Source organism: Pelobates fuscus, chromosome 3, assembly GCF_036172605.1.
Source record: "Pelobates fuscus isolate aPelFus1 chromosome 3, aPelFus1.pri, whole genome shotgun sequence".
Taxonomy (NCBI): domain Eukaryota; kingdom Metazoa; phylum Chordata; class Amphibia; order Anura; family Pelobatidae; genus Pelobates; species Pelobates fuscus.
In genome coordinates, this window is record NC_086319.1 from 164,999,092 (window position 1) to 165,021,212 (window position 22,121).

At 47.4% G+C, this 22,121-nt stretch overlaps 1 protein-coding gene across 1 annotated transcript in view; it reads right to left on the bottom strand.

Moving 5' to 3' along the window:
- Nucleotides 1-1,140: 1,140 nt before the first annotated feature.
- LOC134601682 (uncharacterized) overlaps nt 1,141-22,121 on the bottom strand; it is a 152,922-nt gene continuing 131,941 nt past the window's right edge. The window contains exons 15-17 of the mRNA XM_063446197.1: nt 5,159-5,289; nt 1,530-1,672; nt 1,141-1,405 (exon numbers count right to left, since the gene is read on the bottom strand). Of these exons, the coding sequence (XP_063302267.1) occupies nt 1,221-1,405; nt 1,530-1,672; nt 5,159-5,289 (459 nt within the window). The 3' untranslated portion in view covers nt 1,141-1,220. The remainder of the gene's footprint in view (nt 1,406-1,529; nt 1,673-5,158; nt 5,290-22,121) is intronic.

Below are 22,121 nucleotides of genomic sequence, written 5' to 3' on the forward strand. Positions count from 1 at the left end.
TAACAGATGTTTTTACCCAGGTGTAAGTTATGTAAGTCTCCAAACCGGCATTGAGTTTCCAAGAGTTGGTCGCTCCTTCTGCGCTTCTTCTTTTATCTGTAATGGCCCTATCAAGCTCTACCTGACAATAATTACAGGCAGGTACTATAAAGTATTGTAGCACAGCTGAATGATTTCTATATTCACCTTGAACATTGCCTGATTTTAGTTTCACATGCTGAAGTGCATTATTAATGTTTTATAATGATTCTGTGTTTGACCAGGCTTGTTTCACATTGCTCTTGTATTGATATCCCTAGACTTTCCAATCATGAATTCCAGGTTCTCCAGACCACTTTCTTAAAGAAATCTTCTATTTTTTTTTTACCATGATCTTCAAATACTAATACAAGTCCCACAATAAAATTCATTAATGCATTATGTCTCATTCTTCTTCTATTTCATCTTATGCTGTATTATAGTGTATTTAAAGGATGTCAACTATATTGCATCAGACCAGTCCCTGATAGCCTTTTACAGAACCCAAACGCATCTCAAGCAGGTTAATAATACCTGCTTAGAAAAAAGTAGAAAAACATGAACTGATAAGAAGTGGTCTCAGAGATGTAAACAAACATCATGTTAATCATCTTGACAAGCACATTTAAAAAAATGTAGACCATCGCAGTACCTTGAATAATGAGTAATTTTTATCATGATGTGTTTGGAAAACTGGCCTTAATTTAATGTCTTTGGATACACTTTTCAAATGATTTAATATTTCTGAAAAAGCTTTTGAAATTATTTAATATTTTTGGATAAAGTTTAAAAATATTTTTTTCAAAATAGTAAAATCTAAAAACATATCATATAGAAAAAAATATTTATGAAAATTAAATATTTTCAAAATTTTAAAAGTTTATCCAAAAATGTTAAATTATTTAAAAAGCTTATTAAGAAAATGTATTCAGGCCATGGTTAGAAGAAACAACTAGAGTCAATATTTTTTATGTCTTTGGAAAATGGACGCTGGGGAATGTTACTAAATTAGTATGCTATTATTTATCACTATATTATATACTAGATACACTATTAATAAATATATTATTATAAAAAATCAACAGGGTCACTCAGGGAGCTGATTAGACAACTGTAGAGTGGATACAGGCCCACTACTGCACTAGAAGATACAAGTCAAATATTTCCCTTTTCTAATACTTCTCTGAAGGTGAATGTCAAAATCATATGTATTTGATGACATATTCTGGGTAGACTTGATGTTTTTCCACACAGACACAGGAAGAAGAGCTCCCATTTTCTTTAAGATTCTCCACCAGGACACGTGCTATAAACATAACGTGACTCAAAAAGAATTCCTTCGGGCTGAAGATATGACAGTAGTATGCATCTTTTCCAAAAGAGATTCCTGAAGAACATGAAACACAAATATACTTTATAAAATCTATAATGTTACATATCTTCATTATAAAGATATATTTCCAAACATCATCCTTGTCCCTTCCATCCATGCTATATTGTCCTTCTCTTACCTTTGTTGTTCATAGTTCCATTTAACTGATGGTCAAAATTTTGCTGACATATAGTATCAATCAGGCTGTCACTGGTTGCATGAAATAACTGTATCTCATCCACCACTCGTCCATCTTTACACTTGTTCATCTCCTTTTTTTGCCTGTGGAAAACAACTAACAATTAAATACTCTAGCATTGAGGATCTAAGTATAAATTCAGATTTAGTTTTTTGTTATTTTTTTTAGTCATTCCAGAATTTTGTTTAGTTTGCACATATTTGCTGTTAGTATATTGAATCAGATGAGTCACTGGTTCTTGGTTGCTCACGGAAAAATGCTTGAGGACCTGAGATGCATTCAGCAAATTATTTGTATGCAGTGTATGCAGTGCATTGCAAATTTTAGTTTATGCCTAAACATTTTTTGCAAATTGTTAAAGGTTCATACCACACCCATAAAGTTCTTCAGCTTGCTGAACTGCTTCATGGATGAGGAGTATCACAGTTCAAAGGCACTTTATAAAAGTGCCGATTTCTATGAGAAACCAGGACATTTAAAGTTAATTAATGAGCTAATGAAAGTGACAGGCAAACTATAACTAAGTGCACCTCCCTCTTTCTCCACTGCATACCTCCTACTCAGAATAATATGCAGTGCGCGCACACATAAGCTGACGCTGAACAAGCCCTTCATTTATTATTTGAAATAGACTATCAGAGGTTTCTCATTGGGAATCCTTAGAAGTTCTCCATGATTATGTGCGTGCTTGCACACCTGCCATTTGTGCTCGGAATTTCTAATATGTAATGGAATGTAGAAGGAGAAGCAAAGTTGGTTGAGGTGTGCCGAAAACAACGTACAAGTAGGCCTGTAATAAAAAGAGGGCCCACAAAGGTGAATTGTAAATATAGATGGGTGTAGGTGGGTGGGGACAACAGCTTGCACGACAAAGGTAAGTAGGGGGGAAGGAGTTTAAATAGGGGTCATAACTCCTCCCACAAATTCAGGCCAAATGGCCTTCCAACTTGTGCTCAGAATTTCTAATACGTAATTGAATGTAGAAGGAGAAGCAAAGTTGTTTGAGGTGTGCCGAAACCAACGTGCGAGTAGGCCTGTAATTAAAAGAGGGCAAAAGAGGATTAGAAGAAAACACACTTTATTGCAAGTTTATACAGCGTGTATACTGAAAGCTTGAAAGAAGCTTTCTCTCTGGTTGAGTTATATACATAACTGAATTGAGGATTACCTGTGACCTTGTCACTTAATGATGTGGACTGGGGTGTAAGAGCTTGAAGCTGCTGATGCAGCGCTTATGCGAGAAAGAGTGACCAGAGAAGGAAGCCATGTTGTAGCTCAACTTTAATGGTAGGGTTTGTAGTGAAATAATGAATTTGTCTGATAGTGAGTGGGTGCCCTTGGAGATGTAATAGTGGAGTGTCAGGGTAGGAGGTTTAAGAAAGGTGCGTGATTAGGGCAGGTTGTGAGGACCTGGTAAAGTACTCTGGTAATAGGTAGAGAAATCTGGAATAGTGAAACTTTAAGGTGTAGGTTAGAGGAAGAGGCAATAATCACCATAGTTTTACTGTAAAGTCTTGTTTCACGTAAAACTCTGCTTGTGAAATTGTTACAATATACAAAGCCCTGGCGTGAGTGATAGAGTAGTTGGGTGAAACTGCATGGAGCGTGAGTACCTGTGCGTGGTGTAATTGTGTGCTTAGCCCAAGATTAGCTCATGGAATGGTGATATCCTGGATGGTAGGTGGTGGGCCGTAGGTAGTGCCTGAAAGAAGACCTTAAATTGAGAGCGTGAAAGAGCGTCAGTGGCTGTGTTGTGGACACCAGGAATGTGAATGCAGATTAGATAGAACTGAGAGGTTGCTGCCAGCTAAGTCTGCCTGCGAATCAGCCTTATAATAGTTAGCGAGGATGACCGCCCTTTGTTAATGATGTCGCAGGCTGCGGAGTTGTCAGAGTAGCATTTAACTGCCTTGCCGGTCCAAAGATGACCGCACGATGGGGTAGATCTCTAACAAAGTAGCAGTCTCTCTAAAGGCCTGCATGGCATACGTCTCAGTGGGCCAGTCATCCCTAAACCAGTGGTTGTCGAAAATGGCTGCAAACCATGTGTGTGCTGCTGCGTCTGTGTAAATTGAAGGTGAGTGCTCTGAAAGTGGGGGAATGAACAAAGAGATCCCATTCCATTCGGCCAAAAATCTACTCCGCATGTGTAAATCTGCCCTGGCTGGATCCTCCAGAATGATAGGGCAGGAGTCGGAAATTAAGTAGCCTAGAGACAAAAGACCTACCCTGCAGAATGATGCGGAATGCAAAGTTGAGGGACCCCAAAAAGGACTGGAGTCCCCTCCTAGTGCACGCAACACTTCGCAGGAACAGGACAATTTCGTTCCTAATGTGGGACAGTTTGTCTGGTGGTAGACTGGCTTGGAAGGTAGTGATGTCCAATACTATGCCAAAGAAAACGAGCCTGGTAGAGGGACCCCGAGTGTCGTAAAAAGGGCTGTGATGGTGTGAATACTGTTAGGTGTTTGTGAACCTGGTTCAATCAACAAAAAATCATCCAGATAGTGGATGACTGATGGACACCTGATTATGTTTAGGAGCAGCCAGCAGAGGGTTTCTGCGAAGATGTCAAATAACTTAGGGCTGCTCCTAGAGCCAAACGTTAGCCGGGTAGCGAAAAAATACTTATTCCTCCATTTAACACCGTGCAAGTGCCATAGTGAAGGGTGAATAGGGAGCAGTTTAAAGGTGTTGGATATGTCTGTCTTGCTTAACCAAGCCTTACTACCTGCTGAAATGATAGCTTGCATGGCATCGTCGATTTTAGCGTAGTGCAGTGAGAACTCCTCAGCGGGAATGAGGGAGTTGATGCTGGGAATGGAGGAAGAGTGTGGTGCAGAGAGGTCTATAATCAAATGTTTTTTGTTGGTGTATTTGTGAATGGCTACCCTGATGGGATTGGTACGCCAAGATGAGAAAGGTGAAGACAGGAAAGGGCCGATCATGAAACCAGCCTTGATTTCCGTGGACAGAAAGTGGTCCACCGTAAGTGGGTCAATGGATGCGGATAATAGGTTAGGGAATTCAAGTGTACCTGTGGGGATGGTGATAAGGCCCGTGTGAAACCCCTGTGAGAAACCCGTCACCAGAAAATCTACCAGATGCCTAGCTGGGTGTGAATGCAGATAGTATTCCAGGATGTCAATGTTAACCTCAGTTAGGCATTTCTTAGGTGACAATCGGGCTGGACATGTGGACTTGGTGTGGGCTCTGGAGCAGATGTGCAATGCCCTGCATGCAGTGAAATTGCATACCCCCGCATTAAAGTCATTGCACACCAGAGCCTTGCCCAGAAATGAAATGGGTCTGCCCAGCTTGTACCTCTGCCCGCCTCCCTGTCGTGTGTGCGGGGTGATGGAGTGGTGAGATGTGTAAGTGTCTGTCTCGCAAGGGCACAAGTCGGAGAAGTGAGAAGAGGAACTACAGGGGGCACAAGACGGGGGCCTCAAACCAGCAAAGTGACGGCAAAACAATTCTGGGTCCATCTGGCACCAGTTGATTCTTATATTGAACTGTGCCAGATGAGTAGCTTGTCTTGGCCGAAACTGATTTATGAAAATCCTTACCTCTGGTAAACATTCCAAAGAGATGGGTTTTGAATTCGCTCAATGCTCAAGATTGTCACTGTGGCTAGAGTGCTGTGGAATAAATATTTCACCTTCTCATACTCATTTGAATTTTTGTCCAAGTCGACCAGCTGGAAAACATTTAGAGCAGAGTTAAATCAGTTTTATTTCTGTGTATGCAGCCCTAGCCACACCTCCCCTGGCTGTGACTGACACAGCCTGCATGAAAACCAAATGGTTTGATTTCCAATCAGATGTCACTTGTTTTTAAAGTTTTTATCTTCTGCTCTGTAAATTAAATTTTAATTATATACAGGAGGCTCCTGCAGGGTCTAGCAAGCTATTAATATGGCAGGAGATAATAAATTATTAATTAAACAGAATTTGCAATAATGAAAATGTAATTATTAGATAACTCTTTACAGGAAGTGTTTGGGAAGGCTGTGTAAGTCACATACGGGGAGGTGTGACTAGGGCTGCCTAAACAAAGTAATTTACCTAAAAAAATGCAGAAAAAAAAATGCAGAAAAATTGAAAAGTAAGACTGCAGGGACATGATCTGTACACCAAAACTGCTTAATTAAGCTAAAGTTGTTTTGGTGACTATAGTGTCCCTTCAAAAAAAAAGGCTAGCATTCTTTTTTGCATAAACAGAATATTCAAGCATATAATTGATATGTATGTAAACAGATTGTTGATCCAAGTAGAAATCTGATTGCTATTAGGGAGTCAAAAGGGATTTATTTTCCTTTTTGTGGCACAGTTGGGAATGGCTATAATTGGGTTTTATTTTTATTTTTATTATTTTTTGGACAGCATAAAAGAATAGTTTTCTTTCTTGAACTTGATGGACTTTAGCCATTATTTCAACCTTGACAACTATGTAATCAAGTCAATTCGGATAGGCTGCTATAATCATCTGAGTTAACCAAGGGAAGGAAACTAGATATTCGTCTTGAGTACTCCGCTACATACTACACAATGCTCTGCTCAGTAAATCCTTCTATATGCTGTATGAATTTGATATGTGTAAAACTGTGTGTGTGTGTGTGTGTGTGTGCACAGACACACACAAACACATATTTGTCATTTTTTTTATTCCCTGGCTATCAGCATTCTTTATTCTTTAATTTGCAAAAATTATGATTGTGCACATAACTTTTCATGCGTGGCTGATGCTAGTGCACATGAAACTCAAGAGGAATGGGGGATGATGAAGAACCTCATGTAGCTGAGAGGTGTGCCCAGCAATGCAATCTGACCAAGTTTATTACATTCTATTCAAAATTGTTATTTCTTTATTTTTGTTTGTGTAAGTGTTTTATTGCTGGTTCTAAAAGTCAAGTGATGCATGTCCCTTTAAGTGATCATATTAATTGATTAGCTTAGTTAAAATTTGACCTTATATTGTCAATAAACAATAAAGATATCATAAAAAATTCCTAAAATGAGGCGGAGCCTAACCCTTCATGGAGACGGACGCGTGAGCCCTTAGCTCTCCGACCCCGGGATAACAATCCGCAAACATCAGCGACTAAACTACGGCATCTTGCCACCAAAACCCGACCTACTGCCACCCCACATACCCCTCACCAACCTACCCCATGGGAGGCACCAAAAAACGATGGGAAACCACTCCGTCTGTGGCCACGTTGTTCCGCAGCAAAGATGACGGGCGGCCATCTTTATCACAAGGCCCCAGAGAATCAGGCTCCGAATCCGACAGGTATGATCCAGCAGACGAACGAACAACACCCCTCACAAAGGAGGACCTAGGGAGGATGCTCAAGGAGACCTCGGACGACATCAAGGCCTACACTACGACCGCCCTAGAGATGCAAATTGCCGGTCTCAAGGGAGACATGGAGGGCCTGGCCTCACGCACCAACCGTGCAGAAACACAAATATTAGAAACACAGGCCACGACCGAGACGCATTCCAGAGAAATTAAAACACTACAAGAAAGGGTCCTGTATCTGGAGGATGGCCTAGAGGACCTCAACAATAGTTCAAGAAGACAAAACATCAGGATAAGAGGCCTGCTGGAGTCGGTCCCGCCCGAGACAATACTACCCACGGTCCGGGCCATCTTTCACTCCGTTTTGCCAGACATGCCTGAACAAGAACTCTACATCGAAAGGGCACACAGAGCCCTGCGTCCCCCAGCTTTCAACCTGAACGCACCCAGAGACATCATCACCAAGCTCCTATACTTCCCTGTAAAAGAGCAGCTTATGAGAGCAGCAAGGGAAAACCCCCCAATATACCAGGGACACACACTGCACTTTTACCAGGACCTGGCCCCGACTACCCTGAAGAAACGCCGGGACCTCAAACCTCTAACGACGGCACTCACAGAGAAAGGATGGCGATACATGTGGGGACACCCTTTTAAACTACTCGTCAAAAAGGGCGACCAGACATACACCCTCCACCAGGTATCAGATATGTAGGATTTCGCCAACCACATTGGACTTTCACTACGCCAACCTGCGCCAGCCACCGACCCAACCGCAGAAAACGGCAGACACGGAGAGCAGAGACCTCGTCCAACCAGACAACAAACAAAGACGAGACCCTACATTGCACCTAAAGGACAATCCCAAATGGACACATGAAATGAGCCCCATACCCTTCATGGGGTCCCCCGGCTATGCCACAAGGGACACTCATAATTTACTCCAGTTCCTGACCGTTAAGTATTAAGTTTATTGTTTGTTGTTCAACTATCCATTTAAAAATGATCACTTGGGCCCAGAGAAAAGCAAAACAAAATTTACAGTGGCACTCCTTAGCACAGCTACTATTGGAGCCCCATACCACTCCCAGCCCCGGCCACAGTATGAGCGCGAGAGTCTAAACTCACAGAGCGCACACCAGACCCCCACAAGTCCAGCCCATAACCCCATCCGCACCTACTCGGCAAATGGGAGAAGTACCCAGCAGGCACCACAGGGGCCCACTGCACTAATCCCCAAGCCGCATGCGAAATAGCACATCGGGGGCTGGCCATCCAAACCCGCGGAAAAAGCCCTCATAACGTAGTACTGCACCCACCAACACTATCGAGGACACACCGCTAGTCACTTACAGACGGGACATATAGCCTGCGTAGACCAGGGCACGGTGAACCCTCGAGGGCCATGAGCAACCACAGGGCTGCGGTCACTCATATTTACAAACAGTACCAAAAGTTTAGGAGGGCAACACACCACGGGCCATGAACCCGACCTGTGGGGTGCGCCGCATGTAAAACTTTTTATTTTCCTTTGGTCTTGTGGGCCCAGGCACCATGAATGCCCCGCCGACTGCCTTGCGGGCCCGCCTCTCCCGGGGCCGCCCCCCCGCCCGCCCACCTTAGCCCACGGGATGCCTCGCCTGAACAACCCGCCAAAACCACATAAAAACCTACACCAAGGAGACACCTGAACCCAACACCCAGCGCTGAAGGGGTGACAACACAACAAAACCCAGGCTGGGAGAGGGCACCCGGGGCTGGGGGCCTCTCCCTCGGCATGTAGCGGGGGGGGGCGGGGCACCGGGGGGGGTGGATGGGGAGAGGTTCACAACCTAAAACCACTTGTTCCCTACCCAAGGGGCCATACCCACCCCACCAATCGTACTGCAAATCCAACAACCCACTAGACCCCCCAGGCACAGAGGGCAGCAAGGCAACCCCCACAACAAAAATCACTCGACCCACCCGTTCCCTCCAACAAAAGAACACATAAGGGGTCCAGCGTAAAGGGAAGAATCATATAGCAGGCTAAGGGTAAATTTACTGTTCAATGTTTACTGTATACTGCTTAAGGTTGAATGTTTACGACCCAATGTGTTGTATATCATATGTATATTACTGAAAACTTGGCAAACCCACCAACCCTGCTTAAAATGTACCACAAGCACAGATGATCCTAAGACCCTGACCCGACGACTAGGCACCCACCCACCACGGCTAGGGAGGCGACCCACCCGAGCACCTTACTTAGATACCCACGAACAACGCCACCATCCCCCAGACGACTACGGACGACCAGTCCTAACGAGGGCACCCCCCACACCTCTACCACAAACAAGTGACAAATAAGCTCCCAGGGAAAACCCGAGGACGACACCAATGAGACCCACGGACCAATAGCAGGACAGAGGCCAAACCAGATACGCCGACCGGACTACAGAAACCCGTCTTAGACCACACCGGTCTACGACCCCAGGATACCCCAACGAGACGTGACCCCCACTAGCCGATCTAGCACACGCAAAAAGGGTCCACCCATGGCATCCCAAACTGGAGACCGACCGGGCTACAACACGTAGACAAACATGCACCACACCCTGAAACCACAAACCCCCGAGCAGGGGACCGAAAAACATCCCACCCACGCACAGACCGACTCAGATAGGCCCCAAGCGATAAATTATAACGACACCCAACTATCCGAGATATGAGAACCCACCACACACCTCCCCACCTCAACGGACACTGACCCGAGAGGAAACCACATCGATCCCTCCCCAACAGATCACGAACCAATGACCACACCAGGGACTACATCTAAAGGGCTATGATATAACCATACACGGCAAGTAAACAGCTGTGGGGGCAAGCCCCCCCACACACCTGCCACAGCACCACAACGTGAACCCACAAACCTCCACCCACCTACCCCCCCCAACCACACCGAACGCAACAGCACAGCAACCCTACCCAGGGAGGCACAACGGGACCTCAGAAGGGACCCACTCCCCACTATACCACACCCGACAGCGCACGTTAACAACTGAAGAATCCCGGGGAGGACTGCGCCAGGTACACCGGCCGTCTTACCCCCAAGACCTCCCACAGACAACACACCCCCGGCACTCTCCCCGACCCAGTTCGGGACAGAGACCGAGATAAGGACACATACTAAAACAGCCAACACAAGCTCACACACGAAACTCCCTCCGCCCACACGACACCTGGCAGTAGCCTAGTAAGACCAGGTAACGTCACCCCACAACACTCTTCCCCCCCTTCTTTCTCTCCCCTTTTCATCCCTCACCCACTACTCAACCACCCTAACCTCGAAAGATGTCGGCCACTCTGACCTGCCTATCAATCAATTGTAAAGGCCTAAACAACCCCTCCAAAAGACACCAACTCATGCGATGGGCCAATAACTCAAAAGCAGATATTCTCCTACTCCAGGAAACGCACTTCACCCAAGCCAAACAGTTCCCTCTCCTGAGCCGACACTATCGGGAGAACCACTTCGCCAGCTCCCCAACAGGCAAACAAAATGGAGTAGCTATCCTAATACGGAAGTCATGCCCCATCTCAGTCAACCACACCATTGCCGACCCGCAAGGCAGATAGATACCTTACAATAGCTGGCAAAATTGGCCCGCAACAATATGCATTCTCCTCAGTATACGCACCCAACAAACCCACCAGCTCATTCTGGAACAACCTCCGAGCACACCTGGCACTATTCACTCCCACCACTTGATCATCGGAGGAGACTTCAACACCACCCCATCGCCCACTGTAGATAGACGCCGAGCCAGAACCCACACACTACAACGCCAACCGACGGCAAAAGACGACAAACTCTTCGCGGCATTCCTTGCCCGGACCCACCTCATAGACGCATGGAGATCTCAACACCCCACGACATTAGACTACACCTTCTTCTCCCACCCACACCAATCACACTCCCGCATAGACCTCATCTCAATTTCCCAGGCGATAGCACCCTCACTCAAGAACACTTCCATCGGCCAGATCACCTGGTCAGACCACGCCGACACCACGCTAACACTCACCACCCCAGGTACGGGCCGACCATGGACATGGAGACTCAACCCCACCCTCCTCCATAACCCACAGATCCGAGCAACGATTGATAAAGCCCTTACCGAATACTTCGAAATAAACAAAGACTCGGTGGACTCCAAATGCACCTTATGGGCGGCACACAAAGCGGTCATGAGGGGGACATTAATAAACCAAGCCACCATACATAAGAAAAAACAACTCGCCCACCTGGAACAAACTCTGGCGACACTCAGAACCCTGGAGACTAAACTAAAACTCGACCCCACTCCAGAAGTGATTGCTAAGATTACACAATGCCAGACCGAAATTAAAGAACACATGAAAAGGGACTCGACAAAAGCATTATTGTGGTCCAAACAACTTTTTTATGACAAGGCCAATAAGGCCGACACCTTACTGGCACGAAAGCTTAGACAACGCACAGCCCAAAAGCAGATACACAAAATAGCTACACCAAACGGAACCATAACGGAGGACCCCAACAAGATAGCCGAAATATTCCAAAATTACTTCATGTCCCTATACGACCACGACCCCGAAACACGGCTGAATCCAAACGCCACCAACACACGCATCGACCACTATCTGACACACACCCCGCTACCTTCCCTGTCAAATGAAGCAGCACAAAAACTGATAGACCCGATAACACCAGAAGAACGCAGGCACCATGAAATCGCTCAAACCAAACAAAAGCCCAGGCCCAGACGGGTTCACGGGATTATACTATAAAACATTCGCCCCTACACTCTCCTCTCATTTATGCAACCTATATAACGCCATCCTACAAGGCAAACCACTACCACAAGAAATGCTCCAGGCCACAGTATGCCTCCTTCCCAAACCCAACAAAACACACCTAGACCCGGGACACTACAGGCCCATCTCCCTACTCAATGTAGACATAAAACTATTCACCAAACTCATGGCAGACCGGATATGCCCCTACCTAACACAACTCATCCACCCCGACCAGGTTGGTTTTATCCCCACACGACAGGCCAGCGACAACACCAGACGAACGTTCGACCTCATCTGGGCCGCAACAACAACAAGGACTCCAACCCTCACACTATCTCTGGACGCAGAAAAGGCCTTTGATAGACTGCTCTGGCCATACCTTTTCGCAACCCTCTGGAAATTCGGATTTCCTACGGGCTTCCTAGAAGCACTACAAACACTTTACGCCTCACCGAGGGCCAGTCTCATATTACCCCTCACGCAACCACCCATGTTCACTATACACAACGGAACACGCCAGGGATGCCCCCTATCCCCGATTTGGTTCGCCTTATCTTTAGAACCGCTCCTACAGAACCTCAGACGAAACGTAGCTATAAAAAGGCATTAAGATCCGTGAAGAAGAATACAAAACCGCCGCATATGCAGATGACCTACTGGTCACCCTCACGGACCCAATATCCTCCCTGCAACCACTTATCCAAGCTCTAGAACAATACGGCAAAATCTCCGGTTATAAACTTAACAGACAAAACAGAAGCCCTACCTACCTATACACATTCAAAAAAAGTACCCTTTTAGGCTAAACCCCAACCACATACAATACTTAGGCATCACCCTACCAGCAGACCTCTCCCAAAGCTATGCCACGAACTACACCCCAATCATCCAGAAAATCACACACGACATCACCACATGGCAAAGTATGCCGATATCTTGGCTAGGCAGATTGGCCGCGGTCAAAATTAATCTCCTTCTCAGACTGCTATACTTATTTCAAGCACTCCCAATCCCACTCTCCACCCCAGACTTCAAGCGTCTACAGACGCAAATAGACAAATTTATATGGTCCAACAGACGCACACGAATTAAGAGGCAAACCCTATATGTACCCAACAGAGCAGGAGGCCTGGGCCTACCCCACCTTATCCATTACTACCAGGCAGCACAACTAACACAAGCCCAAAACTTGCACGCTCCATACGGAGTCAAAAGATGGGTAGACCTCGAGCACGATATATTCGGTAGAGACCACCCATCCCTCTACATCTGGCTACCCAAACGAGCCAGGCCCCCTATGCCACGAACGACCCCAGCGCTGACCAACACAATTAAAATATGGGACAAAATCGCACACAAAAGTGGCCTCACCGCACCCTTGTCCCCACTCACCCCAATACTCCGCAACACACAATTCCCCCCAGGCATGACACCCAAAGACTTCACCCACTACGAGGACAATAACCTCACGCGCCTTTACCACTTCTTCAAGGGCCAGCAAATTACACCATTCCCCGAACTACAACAAACGATACCGTTCCAAACATTTGACTTATTCAGATATATACAGATCAAAAGCTTCCTAGCAACACCAGAAAATACAACAGCGGGTATAACGGCACTCACCGCCTTTGAGAAACAATGCATGCAAGCCCCAATTCAAAAGGGCCAAATCTCGGCACTTTACACCCACATAATACAAAACGTAAAATATGGAGCACTCACGTACGTGTCGGCCTGGGAGAGGGACCTCGGCCCAGCAGAGGACCCATCAGACTGGGCAGATATATGGGAGGCCACAGCAACAATCTCCATCTGTGTAAACCATAAAGAACAGGCCTACAAAACTCTTATGAGATAGTATGTCACCCCCCTCAAGCTTAAACAGATGGGCAGGTCAGGCACAGACTTGTGCTGGAAGGGATGCGGCCAAAAGGGAACCTACCTTCACCAATCATGGGAATGCCCCCAAATCAAACGAATCTGACAACAAGTAGCGACCATGGTCTCTAGCATCCTACATACTGACATCCCACTAAACCCGTGGATCTGGCTGCTATCGAAACCACGCACAGATATACCCAGAGCACAAAACAAACTGACAGCAAAGATAGCATTGACAGCCTGAAGGCTGAAAAATGGGGCAGTAACGAAACACCGACCATGGAGACAATCAGACGAAAAATAAACGACACCACCAAACACTTCCACAAAATCTGGGACCCATGGTTCTACGAATTCCCGACCCTTGCCGGCACACACTGAGCAGGCCGCACACACACCACACATTTCAGAGCGATAAAGGTCCCCCCATCCCTCCCCACCACCCAGAACCACACTGCTACCAGACACCACAACATCGCAAAACCTACCAGAAACGCACATTAGACCAATGAAAACCTGAGACCCACCGTCACCAACCACGCACCCACCTCACCAACAAAAGGGGAAAAACCAAAAAAGACAATTCAGGACGAAACGTTGACCCCACCCCTCATCCCCAAACACCTTACCATACTAAACAGACAAGGCACGACTGATAGCGCAATTAACCCAACTCCCCGAGCCCATCACCAAGAGGTACTCGGCAAACTGAATGCGAGACACGAATAGGATGCAAGATATACCTCAAAATGTAAGCAACACACAGCTATGAGAGGGCACCCTGTCCCCCATCCCTCTTGATTCTGTACCCCACCCCAAACCCTAGAAGGACAAAGAACTGCATTGTGATAGGAAAGGTAAAAAGTATACTTGAAACGAAAATGTGTTGAAAACATAAACTGAGGACTTCCACTTGCATGTGGAAAGCCGGATAACCATGAAAAACCACTCAATGTAATGCAATTATACACTATGACTTCTATCCCCCTACTTTCTTTCTGTACCCCCACCCCCAAAACGTATACCACTTGAAATTCAAAATAAAGAATTAAAAAAAAAAAAATCCTAAAATGAAATGGTGCTACAATCACCTCTGTGGGCCACACCACCACAAATACAACAAGTGATAGAAAAAAAAAAACAAAATGGTGAGAGCACTCAAGATAGTATAAATATTACCCAAACTCTGTCAGTCAATCTAAAATATTAAAACAGAAGAGAAAGACATCGGGTAATATAGTTAAAACAAAATATTTGTATAGCAAGTATTGGTCTCACTCACATATACTGAGCCACTTAAAAGCTGGCTCAAACTTCAGGCTTGAAAACAGTGGAAAACAGGACTTCTCGTAGGAACTTCCAATAATTCTGTAACTGGTACCTCCAATTTCATTCAGGACGCCAAATGAAGGTGGTTACAAATAAAATTTATTGAAATAAATAAAACCGAATAAAATTGCTTGGAAAATAAGTCCCATAAAGTATAAGTCCAGTCCCTCAACGCGTTTCGGCTCTCGCCTTCATCCTGAGTATTTCCACTGTTGTAAGTCTCCAGTTTATATACCGAAGATATTGGCGCTTTTTCTGTTTCAATTGCCGTTCTTCCGTTTCCTGTTACGTCCCGTGCGTCATGACGTCAACCCGCGTCCTTACGTCACAACGTCATTACTTCCGGGTCACTTCGTCTCTCTCCGGAAAAAAGACGTCGTTCCGTTCGGGTTGACGCCAGACTGGCAAAACACAGTAATACCTTAAAGTGACAAACTATTAAATCACTAAATTCACATCATACACATTTATATAATGATTTTAGTAAACCAAACTTTGATAAAACACAAAATAATAAGACATATCAAGTTACAACTTCTAGCATTAAAATCGAGTAAAAGGAACATCAGGGAAAAGAATTTACGATATATAAGCGGAGAAATAGATAATTACAATACATTATCTCTAAAAATTGAAAATCTCTTAATAATTTGATCTTAAAAACATATATAAAATATAGCATAATAAAACTTACGATTAGTTTAATAAAACTTAATGTTGGAAATTAAAGATAAAAATAAAAATAAAGGGGGCGGGGCTGGACCGCCAGGCTGAACAGTCGCATAATGGAGTAGCTCCTGCAAAACTCTCCAATTTTAACCTCTAAAACCCGGCATAACATTTACCTGACGACTGTCTGCTGTAACCCAGTGCAAGAGGCCACCCTGGTCCCGAGGAGAGGCTTGCTACGAAGTTTTAACCCCTCGGAGGGGCGATCCCTGTCGCACAAGATGAGGACCGCTCGGGTGGTGAGTAGGGTGGACGGCCGCTGCCCAGCTCTCCTGCCCACCAGCGGCAAGGCAGAAACACAGGGCTAGGCGGGTCTGGCCCTGTTCCCCCCCCCCCCCCCCTCTGGACCGGCGGGGGTAATCCCGGTCCCCCACGCCCATCAGAGCGCCATGACATCGGCGCAAGGAACAGCAGCAGAGCGGACCTAGAACACAGGCCACCCCCAAAATGGCGGAGGCCGCGTGGCAGGCGACCCTGAGGACCGCCAGGCGCACTCACCTCTCCCGACGCCACACAAGCGGACTGCCGACTCAGACAGGCTGGCGGAGTGAGTGCTAAGACCCCACAAGACACGCTATGGGGAGACTGCACTAATACCTGACATGCTGGAGGACACCAACCACATCGAGCGACAATGATGCAACACCCTGGTCTGACCTGCCATTCCGATCGGCTCACCGCAAGGGGACCGAACAGCAAGGACTGCCACCTAAAACCGACATGGTAATTGGGTCCTCTCTTCAGCCCACGACAAGTACCAGACTGGACTGCCAATAAGCCATAAAGGGACTAAAAGTACTACAGCAGTCACCAAACCTTATGTCCCAATAAAGACATCCTCACTGCATAAGGACGGGTCGCCTGGCATGCAAACGCTGACCCTCACCTAACTGGCGTGGGACTCACTTGGGGTGGACACTCTAAAGTCTAATCTTAAAAGTTGAAGCTGCTTTAGTGTGTATCACATGTGTCTTTTCAAGTTACTCATATTCGAGCTTGAGTTTAGCATATCATGCACCTAAGCAAATGTCACACACAGCATGCCGACCAGCAGACACATTCACACTTATAATGCTCGCAACACTGTGCTTCATGCTCATTAACCTTTGCACTCCCTGGATAATCTCATACGCTACACATATGGCCTAAGGCAGTGATGGCGAACCTTTTTGAGCCCGAGTGCCCAAACCGCAATACATGCCAATTTTTTTTCCTTAAAGTGCCAACACGGCAATTAAACCTGAATATTGAGGTTTAAGTTTAGAAAAAACAACTCGGACTGTTGTCCGAACTAATTAACAACACAACAACAGAGAGTTCAATGATACAAATTTTAAATAATGATATAAATAGATAAAATTAAGCTTATATTTATTAGTATCTCCAACAAATGCAATACATATACACACAGACTGCTGAATACACACAAACACACACGAGACTGCTGAATATAGAGACTGCTGAATACACACAAACACACACGAGACTGCTGAATATAGAGACTGATGAATACACAGACAGACAGTCTGCTGAGTACACAGACAGACAGTCTGCTGAGTACACAGTCTGCTGAGTACACAGTCTGCTGAGTACACAGTCTGCTGAGTACACAGTCTGCTGAGTACACAGTCTGCTGAGTACACAGTCTGACTGAGTACACAGTCTGACTGAGTACACAGTCTGACTGAGTACACAGTCTGACTGAGTACACAGTCTGACTGAGTACACAGTCTGACTGAGTACACAGTCTGACTGAGTACACAGTCTGACTGAGTACACAGTCTGACTGAGTACACAGTCTGACTGAGTACACAGACAGTCTGCTGAGTACCCAGGCAGTCTGCTGAGTACCCAGACAGTCTGCTGAGTACCCAGGCAGTCTGCTGAGTACCCAGGCAGTCTGCTGAGTACCCAGACAGTCTGCTGAGTACCCAGACAGTCTGCTGAGTACACGCACACACAATGCATTGAGGGGTGTGTGTGTGTGTGTGTGTGTGTGAGGGAGGGGAGGGGTACTGTGGTGGGTAGGGGTACTGCTGGGGGGGGGTAGGGGTGCTGCGTGTGTGGGGGGGTAGGGGTGCTGTGTGTGTGTGGGGGGTAGGGGTACTGCTGGGGGGTAGGGGTGCTGTGTGTGTGGCGGGGGTAGGGGTGCTGTGTGTGTGTGGGGGGGTAGGGGTACTGCTGGGGGGTAGGGGTGCTGTGTGTGTGGCGGGGGTAGGGGTGCTGTGTGTGTGGGGGGGAAGGGGTACTGCTGGGGGGTAGGGGTGCTGTGTGTGTGGCGGGGATAGGAGTACTGCTGGGGGGTAGGGGTGCTGTGTGTGGGGGGGGTAGGAGTACTGCTGGGGGGTAGGGGTGCTGTGTGGGGGGGGTAGGAGAACTGCTGGGGGGGCAAGGGTGCTGTGTGTGTGGGGGGTAGGGGTGCTGTGTGTGTGTGGGGTAGGGGTACTGCTGGGGGGTAGGGGTGCTGTGTGTGGGGGGTAGGGGTTCTGCTGGGGGGTAGGGGTTCTGTGTGTGGGGGGGGGTAGGGGTGCTGTGTGTGTGGGGGGGTAGGGGTGCTGTGTGTGTGGGGGGGGGTAGGGGTGCTGTGTGTGGGGGGTAGGAGTATTGCTGGGGGTAGGGGTGCTGTATGTGTGGGGGTAGGAGTACTGCTGGGGGGTAGGGGTGCTGTGTGTGGGGGTAGGGGTACTGCTGGGGGGTAGGGGTGCTCTGTGTGTGGGGGGGTCGGGGTACTTCTGGGGGGTAAGGGTGCTGTGTGTGTGGGGGGTAGGGGTACTGCTGGGGGGTAGGGGTGCTGTGTGTGTGTGGGGTAAGGGTGCTGTGTGTGGGGGGGGTAGGGGTACTGCTGGGGGGTAGGGGTGCTGTGTGTGTGGGGGGTAGGGGTACTGCTGGGGGGTAGGGGTGCTGTGTGTGGGGCGGTAGGAGTACTGCTGGGGGGGCAGGGGTGCTGTGTGTGTGGGGGGTAGGGGTGCTGTGTGTGTGGCGGGGGTAGGGGTGCTGTGTGTGTGGGGGGGTAGGGGTACTGCTGGGGGGTAGGGGTGCTGTGTGTGTGGCGGGGATAGGAGTAGTGCTGGGGGTAGGGGTGCTGTGTGTGTGGGGGGTAGGGGTACTGCTGGGGGGTAGGGGTGCTGTGTGTGGGGGGGTAGGAGAACTGCTGGGGGGGCAGGGGTGCTGTGTGTGGGGGGTAGGAGAACTGCTGGGGGGGCAGGGGTGCTGTGTGTGGGGGGGGTAGGGGTGCTGTGTGTGTGTGGGGTAGGGGTACTGCTGGGGGGTAGGGGTGCTGTGTGTGGGGGGTAGGGGTTCTGCTGGGGGGTAGGGGTGCTGTGTGTGTGTGGGGTAGGGGTGCTGTGTGTGTGTGGGGTAGGGGTGCTGTGTGTGGGGGGGTAGGGGTACTGCTGGGGGGTAGGGGTGCTGTGTGTGTGGGGGGTAGGGGTACTGCTGGGGGGTAGGGGTGCTGTGTGTGGGGCGGTAGGAGTACTGCTGGGGGGGCAGGGGTGCTGTGTGTGTGGGGGGTAGGGGTGCTGTGTGTGTGGCGGGGGTAGGGGTGCTGTGTGTGTGGGGGGGTAGGGGTACTGCTGGGGGGTAGGGGTGCTGTGTGTGTGGCGGGGATAGGAGTAGTGCTGGGGGTAGGGGTGCTGTGTGTGTGGGGGGTAGGGGTACTGCTGGGGGGTAGGGGTGCTGTGTGTGGGGGGGTAGGAGAACTGCTGGGGGGGCAGGGGTGCTGTGTGTGGGGGGTAGGAGAACTGCTGGGGGGGCAGGGGTGCTGTGTGTGGGGGGGGTAGGGGTGCTGTGTGTGTGTGGGGTAGGGGTACTGCTGGGGGGTAGGGGTGCTGTGTGTGGGGGGTAGGGGTTCTGCTGGGGGGTAGGGGTGCTGTGTGTGTGTGGGGTAGGGGTGCTGTGTGTGTGTGGGGTAGGGGTGCTGTGTGTGGGGGGGTAGGGGTACTGCTGGGGGGTAGGGGTGCTGTGTGTGTGGGGGGTAGGGGTACTGCTGGGGGGTAGGGGTGCCGTGTGTGGGGGGTAGGAGTACTGCTGGGGGGGGGGCAGGGGTGCTGTGTGTGTGGTGGGTAGGGGTGCTGTGTGTGGGGGGGGGTAGGGGTGCTGTGTGTGTGGGGGGTAGGGGTGCTGTGTGTGTGGGGGGTAGGGGTACTGCTGGGGGTAGGGGTGCTGTGTGTGTGGGGGGTAGGGGTACTGCTGGGGGGTAGGGGTGCGGTGTGTGTGGGGGGTAGGGGTACTGCTGGGGGGTAGGGGTGCGGTGTGTGTGGGGGGTAGGGGTACTGCTGGGGGGTAGGGGTGCTGTGTGTGGGGGGGGTAGGGGTACTGCTGGGGGTAGGGGTGCGGTGTGTGTGGGGGGTAGGGGTACTGCTGGGGGGGTAGGGGTACTGCTGGGGGGGTAGGGGTGCTGTGTGTGTGGGGGTAGGGGTACTGCTGGGGGGTAGGGGTGCAGTGTGTGTGGGGGGTAGGGGTACTGCTGGGGGTAGGGGTGCGGTGTGTGGGGGTGGGGGGTAAACGTTTGGAGAAAAAAAAAAAAAAGTACATTAAATTATCTTCTCCCCTCCCTTCTTACCTTTAATGAAGGGGGGGACACAGCCATCCCTGGTGGTCCGGTGGTGGCAAGTAGTGCTTCCGGTTCGGGAGGCAGGGGGAGGCAGGGGAGGGATCTTTGCAGCAGCTCCCCTGTCCTCCCGCGCGATGCTGTGTGGAGCGTTGCCATGGTAACGCGCGGCAACGCTCCACACAGCTTGCTCGCGGGAGGACAGGGGAGCTGCTGCAAAGATCCCTCCCCTGCCTCCCGAACCGGAAGCAGAGTAGGCGCCTGCGCCTACTCTGCAGTGATGGCAAACCTATGGCCGCGTGCCCACAGAAAGGGCCCGGCGTGCCACCTGTGGCACGCGTGCCATAGGTTCGCCATCACTGGCCTAAGGCAACCGACAATTGTCCAAAATGCTCACACACCTACACAGCCCTAGAGGCCTCACTACCCACGTAGGTCTCAACTACGTTTAATCTCTAAAAGCATATAAGTTTACTCAAACTGTCTAATTTTACTTCATGTACTCTCTAAAAAAATTGTGCTGTTAATGCTTGCCATGTTACCAAATATCTTGTGTTAATCTTTTGGCTTATATCTGCTTTCGTGGCACTATAAACATGTCTAATTCTGAGCACTACAAAAATAAAGAATTTAAAAAAAAAAAAAAAAAAAAATTAGATAAAGGATAAAAACAAGTGTATAAGGGAAAAGAAGGGAAAAGCATTGTTAAATAAATGAATTAATTTCAAAATCAACATTTAGTCCTTTTCGGGCTAATGTATCTAATTCAAACATCCACTTCATTTCAGTTAGGCTTAAAGTGCGATCTTTATCTCCACCTCTCCAGTGGATGTGGATTTTATCAATACCCATAAAATCAATGCCCTGAGGATCCCCATTGTGAGCTTCTAAAAAATGTTTCGATACACTGCGGTTAATAAACTTTCTTTGGATATTATAAATGTGTTCTCTTATTCTTATCTTTAGGGGGCGTGAAGTCTTCCCCACATATTGATAACCACATTTACACATTAATAAATAAATTACGTCCTTCATTTGACATGTAATGAAAGGGCGTATAGGGTATTCTTTTTCTTTTTGTAGCAAAGGAGGTAAATTTCTCTATTTTCCTCTTACTATTAGACCTAAAACTACAGCCCCTACAATTACCACAGTAATAAAAACCTTTACTAGTCTGTAAAAAAATCCTTTCAAGTTTAATTTTATCCTTATCTAAAAAGCTTTTTTTTAAGATCTGTTTAAAATTTCTAGCCACTCTAAAAATGAATTTGGTTTTTGGTCTAAAAATGGAAGTATTTCGTAATCTTCCTTTAGCAGATCCCAATGTTTGTTAATTATTTTCCGCAGTACATGATTATTAGAACTAAAATTAAAAATTAACGGGATTTTTTTCTTCTTTATCTTTCTCGTTTACATTTTTTATTTTGTATTGTAGAAGAGACCCTCTATTTTTTTTCTCCAATCTCATTCTTAATATCATTTAATTGGCTACTATCATATCCTTTCTCAATAAATTTACTTCTTAATATATTAGTTTGTTTTAAATATTCTTTCTCATCAGTACAATTTTGTTTTACTCTTAGAAATTGGCCCTTTGGTATATTACTAAGCCATGGTTTAAAAAGGCAGCTTTGTAGGTCTATGAAACTATTCACATCGACTTTTTAAAAAAAGGTTTTACTTTTAATCTTATAATCCTCTATATAAATAGTCAAATCTAAAAAATGTATTTGTTCGGAGCTAATATCATAAGATAATTTAATATTAAATTAATTATTTAATAAATGAATAAATTATTAAAATTTTCTAGGGTTTCTTTACTTCCCCTCCAGATAATAAAAATGTCATCGATATAGCATCTGTAGAGGACCAGATTTGCCCCAATATTCTCTCTAGAGAAGATATGACTA